The sequence below is a fragment of the Gopherus flavomarginatus genome, chromosome 7 (genome assembly GCF_025201925.1).
Source record: "Gopherus flavomarginatus isolate rGopFla2 chromosome 7, rGopFla2.mat.asm, whole genome shotgun sequence".
In the NCBI taxonomy this organism is placed as follows: Eukaryota; Metazoa; Chordata; order Testudines; family Testudinidae; genus Gopherus; species Gopherus flavomarginatus.
In genome coordinates this window covers 60,768,926-60,782,238 of record NC_066623.1, presented here as the reverse complement: position 1 = coordinate 60,782,238, position 13,313 = coordinate 60,768,926, and the positions used below count along the sequence as shown (strand labels likewise).

At 44.6% G+C, this 13,313-nt stretch overlaps 2 protein-coding genes across 9 annotated transcripts in view; one reads left to right on the top strand and one right to left on the bottom strand.

Moving 5' to 3' along the window:
- The window catches only part of LOC127055794 (2-5A-dependent ribonuclease-like), an 821,333-nt gene that overhangs the window by 362,957 nt on the left and 445,063 nt on the right, over window positions 1-13,313 (top strand). The window contains exon 8 of one of the 2 annotated variants that reach the window (XR_007775623.1): window positions 4,726-4,737. The exons of the other annotated variant lie outside the window; for it this stretch is intronic. The gene's annotated coding sequence lies outside the window, so the exon portion shown is untranslated. Of the gene's footprint in view, window positions 1-4,725; window positions 4,738-13,313 lie in introns of those variants that run through there. 2 annotated transcript variants of the gene reach the window in all.
- LOC127055839 (zinc finger and SCAN domain-containing protein 22-like) overlaps window positions 7,842-13,313 on the bottom strand; it is a 42,020-nt gene continuing 36,548 nt past the window's right edge. For all 7 annotated transcript variants that reach the window (XM_050963303.1, XM_050963306.1, XM_050963305.1 and 4 more), the window contains one exon: window positions 7,842-9,290. In XM_050963303.1, coding sequence (XP_050819260.1) covers window positions 8,573-9,290 — 718 coding nt within the window. In that variant the 3' untranslated portion in view covers window positions 7,842-8,572. The remainder of the gene's footprint in view (window positions 9,291-13,313) is intronic.

Here is a 13,313-nt window from a genome sequence, read left to right as displayed (position 1 = left end):
ACACAGCTATCCAATTATATTTGTTCATAGCAACATTCTGAAGTAACCTCTCCCAGCAAGCGCGTCAGTATTAATCAACAGGAGAGACAGAGAACCCATGTGAAGCACAAGCTTAAAGATCTCTGTAATGCTACCAATACCAAATCACTTTTTAAGGAATACAAAAAGTAGGTAAAACTTCAGAGGCAAATAAAATTAGCTCAAGTTCTCTCAAACAGGATGGGCTGAATTGCACAAACCATCTCCACAAAATGGGCTGATCCTTTTGATAAAGCTTTGCACTGTTTTTCCCATAGCCAACAAAGCACTTGTATGGGAAACACTCTTCCATCAAAAATGATCCAATTATTAAAAGGCTCTTAAAGATTAAGAACCTTTTCCTGCTCTCCTTGGGCTCAAAAGGAATTCTGCTGTCAACTTGAACAGGAACAGACCCCCATTATAGGACAAATTAGCATTCTCACTTTAAATTGCAAAGTACTGTGGTGACACATAAGGTAGCAGTTGCAATCAGAATAAGAGTCAAATAGCTCAGATATCTCTCTAATAGATAAGCATGACTAAAGTTACTCCCCGAATCACAAGCAGATTTGAGCTCTCTCTCACATGAAAACTTGTACAAATATATGTAGCGAGAGGAGCTTGAAAGCATGATCATCCCACAGTAAAGTCACCATGGTGGACACATCATATCAGAGATCTATATTATCAATATCACAGTACATTTCCCACTGGATGATCGTTCCACTGGGTGACCCTTATCGTATCAAGGTCAATATGCCCAAATAGCATATTCTCACAGTTCCTGACACAGAAGAAACAATTACATTAAGAGAAAAGGTAGTATCTTCCTGTTTGGTTCCAAAACTTTATTGTAGTAAAATGTTATTCACTCACTAGACTGCAGTTGAGTCTGAGCCTTGAAGGGATTCCAATCCCTCCTTTTTTCCATTCTGAAAGAGGGAAAACTGTGTCAGAGGGACTCCCGATGACAACATAAACCCTCTTAAAAAGTAGGGGTGAGATCACTGTTTGATAAAGCCTTATTTCAAATATGGACAGCCCAGCAAAGAATCAAGTATCTTATTATAGGAGCACATTATAATCTCCTCACTCGTTAGTTTTTAATGGTTGACCTCCTTTGCCAGGCAATCTTCCCTGCTTCTAGCGTAGGTCAAAGATCCCTGCTTTGGCCCACTCTACACAGAGGAAAAAGCAAATATTGCAAAGACAGGAAGCAGTATGTAATGAGAGAAGCTATACAGTAGCTTTCCAGGCCAGATGCCAGATCCATCTACAACCTTAACCATTCCATGTGACTGGTACGCTTAAACAGATGGCAACAACTTAAGGCCAGTCTCACACTGCACTTGAACAGAATAAGAACATTTGTGTAACAAATTTGTTAATAAGAAAGACTGCTGTATGAAACAAGGATTCCTCCTAAGCCCTAACATTATAATCTATTGGCAGATCTTAATGAGTACAACTACATAGCTTGGTTGTCTATGAAGTATGTGCAGTAAGCTCATTAGCTTTTAGGGTCTAGTGTTTATAAAGTGAGTACCTATTTGGAGCTTATAATTACCATGGTGTGTAAATTGTGCATCTATATATGCAAACAGTCTGCTATGCTTTTAATTGACTGCTTATGTATGCAAATTAGGTGTGCAATTTTGTGAAAACTCATAAAATCAAGGGTTTCTGATTCTCTGTTGTCTTGCACTTTGGATTGTTACATCCATTTTGCATTGATGTAAATAGCTGCACTTGGTGCAGGGCAACTGTGAATTGAGCCCTTAGAGTCTACAGACAGCAAGTGCACTGATTTAACTAACTCATGATCTAAATTGCTTTAGTTAAGTAAGTGCAGTCCTCATCGGTAGATGCTCTCAAACAGATTTGAGGTGGGCAAATACTGATTTGGCCTAATTCAGTTCATAACTGAGTTTACAAGTACCTATCCACAGGCTGATTTCACTAAATGGAATTTAATTAGTGCAGTTTCTGTGTGCAGGCCTTAATTAGAGAGATTATCCCATTGTAGAAAAAACTATATTAATTGATATCACACTTTAACATGACTATTTTAAAGGGTCGGTAGTTTGCCCTGTCCCTTTCGATAACTGATTAAAATATACATGTCTAGTAAACGCTGGGTGGCCCCCGGAATAAGTAATGGAATACTGAGAGTTTCCCAAAATATACCTGTTAGGTGGTTTGTGTGAAATCAGCTGTTGTTAGTCCATTTCCTCAAACAGGTGTTCACATCACCAAAGCCATGCCAACTGCCATTGTGTCTTGTTGGCCTTCTCTGCATTGATGCTGACGATTGAATGGGACTATCCTTTCACCCTTAGAGCCGGTCCTTCCAGATCAGAATTATGTCACCTGGCCAAATAAGCTATATCACTGACTGTACTGTGCCTGTGCTGAAGATAAAAGGCTCCTTCCCGTCTCATGATTATAATTTCAGCACCTTTCACAAGCACAAAGTTCACTTTACAAAACTGAAAATAAGGAATAACAAAAAACAAACAGTTTTTCAAAAGTTCTCTCTCTCAGCTCATCTTCCATTCTTATTCTGAGCTTGCACCAAGCGCACTGCTGAAACTTACAGCATAGACCATGCCAATTTCTAGACTAGTGGTTCTCAGTCTGTTTCAGGAGATTCATGGAGATGCTTCTGTCACCATGGCAAAATGTTCATTGCTCTCCAAGAGGTAATGCTTCTAAATTGGAGCCAGCTGAGAATTCTTTTGGGGGGTATCCAGAGCCTTTTTTCACTACCTAAACTGAAAAAAGCAACAAATCTCCTTCCTGCCTGGCTGCTTGCCAGTTTTAAGTCTTTGTCAGATATTTCTTTGGTGAATAATCAATGGTAAACAGATCTGCAAACATTTAGGCCTTGATTCAGCAAGGTACTTAAGCATATGCCTGACTTAAAATACAATTAGTCCCGTTACATCAATGGGACTATAGAAGGGTACCAGACCCTCAGGAGGACAAAACCAAGCAAAGTAATCTGAAGATATTAAAGTAATAGGCGCTGCAGGGAAGGAGGGGTTATTCAGAACAAATGCATGTAATTCATCAGAGAAGCAACTAATGGTAGATAAAAAAAGAAGGGATGGAACACAACTAAACAGCTGCATTCGTATTCTTAGCTTGTTTCCTTAATATTGTCTTAATACGTTTTCATGACATCAATCAGTAGGATTGGACGGTGTGGAATCAAAGCTAGAGGAGGAAATGAGTCAATGTGAAGCCTGCTATCTTAACAACAGTTCGCAATTGTAGGAGACCCTCTGTTCTAAACAGTCATTTAATACAGGGAAAATACAATTTTTATTAAAGTTAGTTTAAAATCAAATTTACACAAGTTAAGAGGGAAGATACTGTACATCTGGGGTCGGGCTTGGGTTATGGAGGATTGCACGTATTGGTAACCAGGTTCACGAGGTACATACATATCACATAAAAAGCATAGATCCAGATTGGGGTGTGGGAATTTTTATAGCTACATCTCCATTTAACTGTCCATTGCCAGATAGTGCCTGCTAAACCAACTGGTCACAATTTCTGTATATAACGAGCATGGAGTGTGGACTTCAGTGGTGGTTAAAGTTAGAGGCTGCTGGATGAGAGAGAGAGAGAGAGAGAGAGAGAAAATGGGTTTTAAATTGGGAGGGTGGGGGTGTTGAACTGCTTCCACACCAGGACGTTGCACTGATTTAGCTCAACCGTTTTTTCTACCAAGTTAGTTAAATCTGAAAAAGCTCAGGTTAGACAAATCCTAAGAGCTAGCCCAAACATTTCTTGAACCCCAGCTGAACTACAGTATCAATCAGGGTCAGGAGAGGTGTGAAATGCCTGCACAGCCCTATTTACATTGTCCCTATCTGAAAAAATGTGCTACTGTGACTTCTCACTATAAATCATTTATATCAGTCCCTAAATATCTACAGAATAATTTTGGATTTCAGATTTCCCATCCATTTAGACTATGAACTAAATAAAAATTTTAGTGCTATTAAAATGGCTATAAGTTACAGTTCTTGTTTACAAGGGATAGGATATATATGTATGGAGTGTGACGGTAGAATGGATATTGTTCTGATGAGAGTGTAACAGTGTTGAAAGTGTTCCAAACAACATGATTTTTTAATGGGAGAATTAAAACGTTAGCAAAATGAAACTTTTACTAAGCATAACGAATGGGTTAAAAAAAGAAACCTGCCTGGTGGTCTGACTCCAAAGAGAGATGCTTGGGCATCTGGAAGTGTCAATTAAATAAGAATATGACGACTTTTGTGAACAGTATGTTCAACCCGATCCAAAGAGAACGCCAGTGACTGCAACTCAAGGAATCAGAGGTACAGGAACTCTCTAGCTTGAGCTGCGAAATCTTACCTGGAGGAATTTACAACATGTAGTTAAGGTCATCTGATCCGCAGTGTCTGATGTTTATCGAGCTGAGTAGAGAAGGTTCTGAAATCACTTCCAAACCCTGAATCTGTCTTGTGGCACACTAGGCCACCACCAAAGTCACCCCAAGCTGTTTCCATGGCCAGATACAAAAATAAATAGCTAAAATGGGAGAAGAGAGGGCAAATATAATTACAGTAAAAGCTGTTTTATCTGGCACTTCACCAGCCAGAAAGCTCTATAACCTGGCATTTCTGATCTTCATTGAAATTCCGGTTTATAGGCTGGTTGGCGCAGGGCTGGCAGGGGGTTGGGGCACAGGAGGTGGTCTGGGTTCTGGGAGGGAGTTTGGGTGTGGGAGGGGGCTCGGGGCAGCGAGTAGGAGATGTGGGGGTGCCAGATGCAGGGGCTGCTCACCTTGGGCAGCTCCCCACAAGCGGCGACCTATTCTGGCTGCTCCTAGATGGAGGTACGGCAGGCGGCTCTGTGTGCTATCCCCGCCCCAAGAGCTAGCTCTGCAGCTCCCATTGACTGGGAACTATGGCCAATGAGAGTTACGAGGGTGGCACCTGCGGGCAGAGGCAGCGCGCAGAGCCACCTGCCACACCTCTGCCTAGAAGCAGCCAGGACAGCTCGCCACTTGGGAGCTGCCTGAGATTAGCTTCCCTTGGATCTGGCACCCCACACCTCCTCCTGCACCCCAACCTGGTGCCCCGAGCCCTCTCCCACACCCAAACTCCCTCCCAGAGCCCGTGCCCTGCACTTCCTCCTGTGTCCCACATGCCAACTCCCAGCCTCGCACCCCCTCCCACACCCAAACTCCCACCCTCTTAGTTAACCAGCATTTTTCACTTACCAGCACCCCCTATTTCCCCAACATGCCAGATAAAACAGCTTTTACTGTAGTTGGCATCACTTCCTTGAGAAGGAAGCTGGTGCCCTCCACAGAAATTATTTTTGTTTTGTCCAAATTTGCTAGAGTCCCTCTAGCTCTGGGTCCGAAATGGTCAGTATATCAGTGTCTAAAACCCACGAAAGGACACAGCAGTTTCTTTCATTAATACTGTGCTATATAGAGGACTTGTCCAAAACACATAAACATACTTCCAATTCTGGGACATTACTGGAAGCAATACGAGAAGGGATAAATTCAGCATCTGAGCCCTGAGCTGGGGAAGAAATCTTGGCTGTATGTGCACTTGGGCTTGTTAGATCAGTGTAGAGTGATGTATGGCAATTTACTCTGACTTCTGCTTTATTTTCTCAGGCTAACTGCTCTTCTTCTCCTCCAGCCTTACAGTCATGATTTTTACTAGTGCTTTTGGGAAAATCAGAATCTATATTCCACAGTGCCCAGCAGTGTTACTAGGAGCTGTGGTACTGGGCAATTTTGTAATGCCAGTAACTTTGTTGGATAAAATTAAAATGAACTTGAGAAACTAATGGTTAACATCCCCTCAATAATCAAGGTAAATCACTGTAGATTAAAGCAGTTAAGATTGATCTGAACTCAGGACCTCATACCAAGCACTGCAACAATCTAGCGTGACCAAGACTTGTAAAACTGTTGGGATTGCTGTCTTGTGGATGCAAGGTATTGTATAGGCATGGCTCATGCCATGAACTTTGCAGCAAGTTTGACCTAAATTCTGTGGCAAGGGGCTTGGAGTCCACATCACTCTAGGGAACCAGAATGGAAATTCAGATCGGTTTAAAAATTGGTATTTTACTAAATTGAATATGAAAATGAGTAATAAAATCAGTACAGTATCCCTTATGTTACAGTAACTCCTCACTTAAAGTCATCCCAGTTAATGCTGTTTCATTGTTACGTTGCTGATTAGAGATCATGCTCATTTAAAGCTGCGCAATGCTCCCTTATAACATTGTTTGGCAGCCGCCTGCTCTGTCCACTTATTGCAGAAAGAGCAGCCTGTTGGAGCTAGCTGGTGGGGGCTTGGAACCAGGGAGGACCAGCAGCCCCCCTAATCAGCTTCGTTAAGTTCCCTGTGTGGCAGCCACCCAGCAGGCTAGCAATTGCCTGGCAGTTCAGCTGTTCCTCCCCGCACTGCCATGTGCCGCTCCTGCCCCCTGCCTTAGAGCTGCTCCTGGGAGCCTCCTGCTTAGTGTGCAGGGGGAGGAGAAAGCGGGGCTAATGTCAGGGTGTCCCCCTCTCCCCTGCTCCTGCCCGCTTACCTATCTCCATAGAGCAGGGAAGGGACACGGCAGGGCTCAGGACAGAGGGAGCTTGCTGGCAGCAGCTGCTGTCTCAACTTCCTGATCTACTTAAAAAGGCAGTGTACTTAGTGTGGACTCACAGTGCTTAAAGGGGCAATGTGCAGCTCTCTCTCTCTCTCTCTCACACAGGGTGTGTGTCTCTGTCTGCCATATTGTCTTCTCTCCCTCCATTTGTGCTGCCTTGTGGAGTGTGAGGCTACATTAACAACAATTTGTTGACCCTTGAGGGCCAGCCAACTGCTAGTTCATCATTTAGCAGTAAGGCATTCTCTGGGAAATATCCCTCCCTCTTTCACCCTCTAACTTCACCACCTCAACCAACCTTCACAATCATTATTGCTGTGTACAGTATTGTTTGTTTAAAACTTAGTGTGTGTGTGTGCGCGTGTGTGTATATATATATTAGTCTTTTGTCTGATGAAAAAAATTTACCTGGAACCTAACCACCTCCCAATTTATATTAATTCTTATGGGGAAATTGGATTCACTTAACATCATTTCACATTTTTCAGGAACATAACTACAACGTTAAGTGAGGAGTTACTGTACTTGAATTGATACTAAATGTAAGTAATGTTATGATTCCCCAAAATTTTACATTGTCAATGTGCTGCAGAGCTTCATATTGAAAATGTGTAACTGCACTGTATAGTTTGTTGAGGGAAGCCAGTAATTTTGGGATAGCAGGATGTTTTGGCATGGGAGGCAGTTTGGAACTGTGGGATGAGTACATAAACTGGTTGTTCGTGCTAAAATGATCTGCCATTAAACATTTAATGTTAACAGACCCCCTAAGATGAATGGCGCAATGCAGACCTTCTTTAGTTTATTGTTTCAGGTATTTGCAGACTCCGAAAGATTTCACTGAGAACTAGGTTTTATTGGGATTTCATTTAAAAAATGAACATTTTATGCAGCACACAAGGCCCTAGGTACAGGCATTCTGAGTTCATGGCATTCCAATGATTTGTTATGATGAATTTCCTCATATACACAGGGCCACGGAAACAAGGAAATTTAAATTAATGTAATAAGCAGCAAGATGCAATTTTCACTTTGTTTTGCCACTCTTCTGATTTTAAATTCTCAAACATTTCTTACTGTAATGCAGTAGCTGGGAATGGTCTCTCCTCCACTTAGACACAAGTGGCACAGATCCATACAAACAACCCACTCTTCCACACCCTTCACAGCCACTCATACAAGTCTCTTTCCACTCACCAGTATACATACATAACCACAGACAAAAGAGTATGTACTAGATGCAGCTGTTTAATTAATTATCAAATTTATTAGGATCCTGGATTTTTATAGCTAACATGATACTTCTCTCCCAAACAAACACAATTCAATAAAAACATGACAGAATGCAAGAGAGAAGGTATGGATGGGCCAGCTCTGATTAAATGGATTGTGCAGTCCTCGCAAAGGCTGCAAGGACAGATCTCCAAATCCAGTGCTGAAGAGCAGTCACTATCAGTTTGGAGTCCGGGACTGCAGTAGGGCTCCATTTAATCCATCAGACCTAGAAAAAAGCTCAACTTAATGCACTCCAAAAAAGTCCAGCTAGTTATGACAATGTTCAGTACCTTGTAGGAACTTCACTTCCATATATGTCCTTTGACTTCTCTAACCTCATTATTTAATGGAAATGGAGCTAATTCCTCTTGTAACTCCAGAAAACAGGTGCCAGGTGGTCAGCACTGACTACGTGCAGGGATTATGGAGTTCCTTACAAGGCAATGTCTCCATAATAGACTTATACTGGCCCTCCTTCAGGAAGCGGTGGACCAGTTTTCGTGCATGGGGAGGGGGGGAGGTGGAGCAGTTTCTCTAGCATAACTGAACAGTTCTCGTTCTAATAACCAGCAAAAAAATGGTGACCACAATCATAGAGCCCTAAACACTAAGATTTGTCCACTTTATGTGTGCGCTCATGCCTCCTTAGAGTGCCTGACTCTGTGAAGGAATGACCGCAGTAAGCACAAGAGTAGGGTTTTTCTCCAGTATGGGTCCGCTGATGGCGCTGTAGTGATGCCAGTCGTGTGAAGGTCCCTCCACACTCCTCACAATAAAAAGGGCGCTCTCCAGAGTGAGTCTGTTGGTGCCTTTTCAACCTCAGTAGTTGGACAAAGGCCATACCACATTCTTGACATTTATATGGTTTGTCCTGTCGATGGATCACCTTGTGTTTCGACAGCAGATTAGGTTTACGGAAACCTTTGCCACACATGGGACAGATGTAAGGCTTAGACTCTTCTTCCCCAGGCTTTTGATTTTCTGAACACTGCTGGTCAGTATCCTCACTGCCATGCTTCTTTTGGTGCAATGTTGACCATGGGTTCCTAACCATGCCATTTCCCAAAACTACCTTGGAGCGCTCAATCTTGTGCACATTGCGTAAGTGCCTCCAGACGTCAGCTGTGCGGATGAACCCCTTGTCACACTCCGGACACTTGTGTGGCCTGTCACTTGAATGAATGAGCTTGTGCATTCGCAAGTTCGCAGCACGGAAGAACTCTTTGCTGCAGATGGGGCATTGGTATGAACGCTCTGTCAGATGGATCTGGTTGTGTTCTTGTAATTCACCCAAATCCTGGAAAGAGGCACCACACTTCTTGCACCTATAAGGCAAAGCTTCTCCAGTGATGGCCTCCAGGTCCTCCTCATCAAAAGCATCAACAAGAATGATGTTTTCATCATCCTCACTTAATCCTCCCTGAAGTTCCTCAGAGGAGTAGAACTCCAGATCCTCATCTTCACATTGCAGGTCAAAGTTGGTGTTGGAGGTGACAAAGACCCCAGCTGTAGTCTCACCTCGCTTCCGGTAGTAGGTCTCATAGGTTTCCTCATCTTCACACTGCAATTCTACAGGGAGTTCTTGTCTACCTGAAGGTCCAGCAGGGCTACAACCAGGACTGCATGGCTGAGAGTAGTCTAAGTCTACCTCCAGCTGGAGGCTAGATTTGTGACCCACTCGCTCAGAGGAATGACTGGAGTCATCCGAATGCTCCTCGCCTGTGTCATAAGTGTTGTTATTGGACTCCCAGTCCACCTCGTCCATCCTGTGGCATCATATATGGAGATTATATATGGCTTACTGTGGATGTAAAAACACCATGTTCTTATAGTCCTTCATGATTGGCTCATCTCGTTCTCAACTCCAATCACAGCCCTCCCTAGAAAAAACAGGAGATGATTTCATTAACCAACTCGCCAACATTCACATTAAGTAAAGCAAAACAACCACAATAGAGATCTTTTTCGGGTGAACAGAATTCTATTGAGACTGTGTATTAGTTTCAATGTAGGGAACACCGGGTAGTTTACTATGATCACCAAGTGGAACATTTCTGTATCTCCATAAAGTTAAATCCTCTATTTTAATTGGATCTTTACTGCAAATTTGAATAATTAAGGTAACAACTACTGGTTTCTCTAGCCTTAAAAAAATACCATTAAGAATTCCTATAATTTCTGTTTTAGAATTTGATAACGTGGATTCATCCACTTCATATATTTGGTGATCTGAGATTTGGTTTTGAGTTTTCCCTTGTTTTGTAATATGATTTAGGAATGTGGCGGGGTGACGACTCACCAACACGGCGCCTCCTGCTAGTTGTCCAGAGAATTCGCTCTTTTCCATCTCAGAGCACCCTCTGCAGGCCGGTGTCTTGCCTGCCGCTGGCCCCGTGTCCCTCCTGGACCCTGGTGCCCTTTGCCCTGGGGTTCTGCCCCAGCAGTAACCCCCAATATGAGTCTCCCCTCCTTGGGGAACCCCCAACCCTCTAAACCCACCTTGCTCAGTGGCTACTGCCAGCCATCATCTAGCCCCCACTCACTGGGGCAAACTGCAGTCTGTAAACCACTCATCATTGGTAAGGGGGGTTGGACCAGCTGCCATTGCCTATTTCTGGGCTGCTCCTCTGCAGCCCTAGTACCTTTTTGTAGGCCTTTAACTAGGCCTGCAGCCTGGAGTTTTGCTATGTTGGAGCTCCCCAGCTCCCTCTGCCCTTCCCCAGCACTGCTCCACCCTAGGTACCATCCTCAGCTCCCAGCAGCCAGGTCCTTCTCCCTCAAGAAGCTAAAGAGAATGAGTGTTTCAGTCTCTTGGCCCTCAGCCCTCCTATAGGGCCAGCTGTGGCCTGACGGGGGCGTGGCACCACCTGTGACTGCTTCCCCCAGTCAGCCTAGCATTCCTCAACTGCAGCCCTCTCCAGGGCTGCTTTAACCCCTTCAGGGCTGGAATGGGTTGACCACCCTACTACAAGAAACTACAACATCCTCTCACTTAATGTTGTTTTGATCTTATGTCCCTGCTTAATTACAGAACATGCTCCATTTAAAGTTGTGCGATGCTTTGCTATAACGTCATTTGGCTGCCTGCTTTGTCCACAGCTGGCAGCCCCCCCATCAGCTCCCTTATGCCCTCCCCCCCCCCCAACGCCTCCCATTTGCCGGCAGACCCTGTGTCTTCCCCCTCCTCCCGCCCATGGCAATCAGCTGGCTTGCGGTGTTCAAGAGGGAGGGGGGAGGAGCAAGGACTCAGCGTACAGGCTCCCCCTCCCTCCCCTGCTTCCCAAACAGCGCAAGCCAGCTGATTGCCGTGGGCAGGAGGCAGGGGATGGAGAGAGGGGGGGAGCCTGCATGCCAAGTCCTCACTCCTCCCCACTCCCTCCTGCCCCCTGAACGTTGCAATCCAGCTGATTCCCGCAGGCAGGATGGAGGGGGGAGAAACAAGGACGCAGTGCACCTCCCCTCTCCCTCCTGCCCGCGGCAATCAGGTGGCTTGCGGTATTCAGGAGACAGGGGAGGGTGGGGGGAGGAGTGAGATTGCAGTGTGTGCAGTAAAGGGGGAAGGAGAAAAGGCAGGTTAAAGATGGGGGTTTGGGGGAAGGGGTGGCATGGGCGGGTCAAGGGTTGCACTCCCCACCCCTGGTGCTTGCAGAGTAGAGGAAGCGGCCACTGCTGCTGCACAAGGTGCTTCTCCTAGCCTACAGCACCTTCAGCCTCCTTGCCTGCCTCACTGTCTCCAGTGCCAGCGGGCTGTGTCTGTGTGGGGTAAGGCACCTCCCAACTATCGTACTGTACTGTACTTTATGGCATAAGAAAATTTTCCTGGAACCTAAGCCCCCCATTTACATTCATTCTTATGGCAAAATTGGATTCACTTAACATTGTTTCATATAAAGTCACATTTTTCAATAAGATATGACTTCTTAGATCTGAGATTCATTTTCCCTGGTAAACATTGATCCTGACAAACTTTTCCACACAAATAAACCATATGATTTTTTCATATTAAATGCTCAGTAATGACCAGCAGCCTGCCAGGATACATAACAGAAGCAGCAAGAACATTTTATGATCTATTTTTGCTGCTGTTGTTTTTGGGCCACTCTAAAACATTACTGTACTCTAATTTCTTTCTGCTTTTCTAGAATAGAGTATCGTCTCTCACTCCTAGCCAGTAGTAGTCATTCTGGGGTCTAGTACAATTTATAAAATATTTTAAATTGCGTCTCTTCAATATTTAAATCCCTGCCAGCCATGTTGCTTCTTTTACGTTATTTGGCCTATTTCTTTTCCAGCCATCTAAAGTTTCCACATCAGACACCCCTAGCCATTCCTGAGCGAACAACAAACATCCTTCTTCCTTTACCTGTGGGTGGGACTGACATAGTCAAAGTTATTCAAGTGAAGATCTTACACTTAACTCCCAGGACAGACTCCCTTCACTACACAGGGCTTTGTTAGAAGATTCATATTAAGTGTTCTCTTTGCATTGCTAGAGAGATATAATTTTGTATAAGTGACCATCAGGCACTTTATTTCCCCATGCCCTGACGCTGCTCCCCGGGCGAGCAGGACAAGCCCCCATGCCCTGCCCCCACTCCCTGGCAGGAGTGCCAGGTGGGGGAAGCCCCCACACCCCACCCCATTTCCCAGCAGGAGCACTGGAGGGGTGGGGATGGTGGGGGGAAAGTGCAAGTGGAAGGGGTGGGAAGTGGCCCCCACTTGCTCTGGCTCAGTGCCCCACAAAACAGAAAACTGCCTCTGAATACCAAATCAACAGCCCCCTCCCCCAAGTCACTGACTTTCCCCATACATACTCTTCTACTCATTCTCTTATGTATAGTATGTGATTTGCCCCTTGCTTGTCCTATCACCTTCCTTTTCTGTCCCATCTTTTCCCCCCTGCTCCAGGTGATTCCCCAGCCCCACAACTTCCACACCCTTATTTGTATGTATTTGGTGTTCAATGTCCCTTCACTTGAATCCCTGCACTTTCCTGTGTGCCCACTAACTTCCACCCATTCTAATTCATTTTTTTTATTGCCTACCCATTTTCTCATTCTCCCATATATGTTATCATCCCATCTTCTTCCACACATTCACATACCTCACAGGGCTAAACCTGTGTAAGTAAATTGTTTCAGGATGTGGGAACCATGTGCTATCCTAACTCAGTAATGTGTGTCACTTATTCTCCTTGGAAGAATCTGGTGTCATACCCCAATGGAGAACTGCTTTAAATACTGCTTGCACTAGACCAGGGGTTGGCAACCTTTCAGAAGTGGTGTGCCGAGTCTTCATTTATTCACGCTGATTTAAGGCTTTGCGCGTGCCAGTAATACATTTTAAAG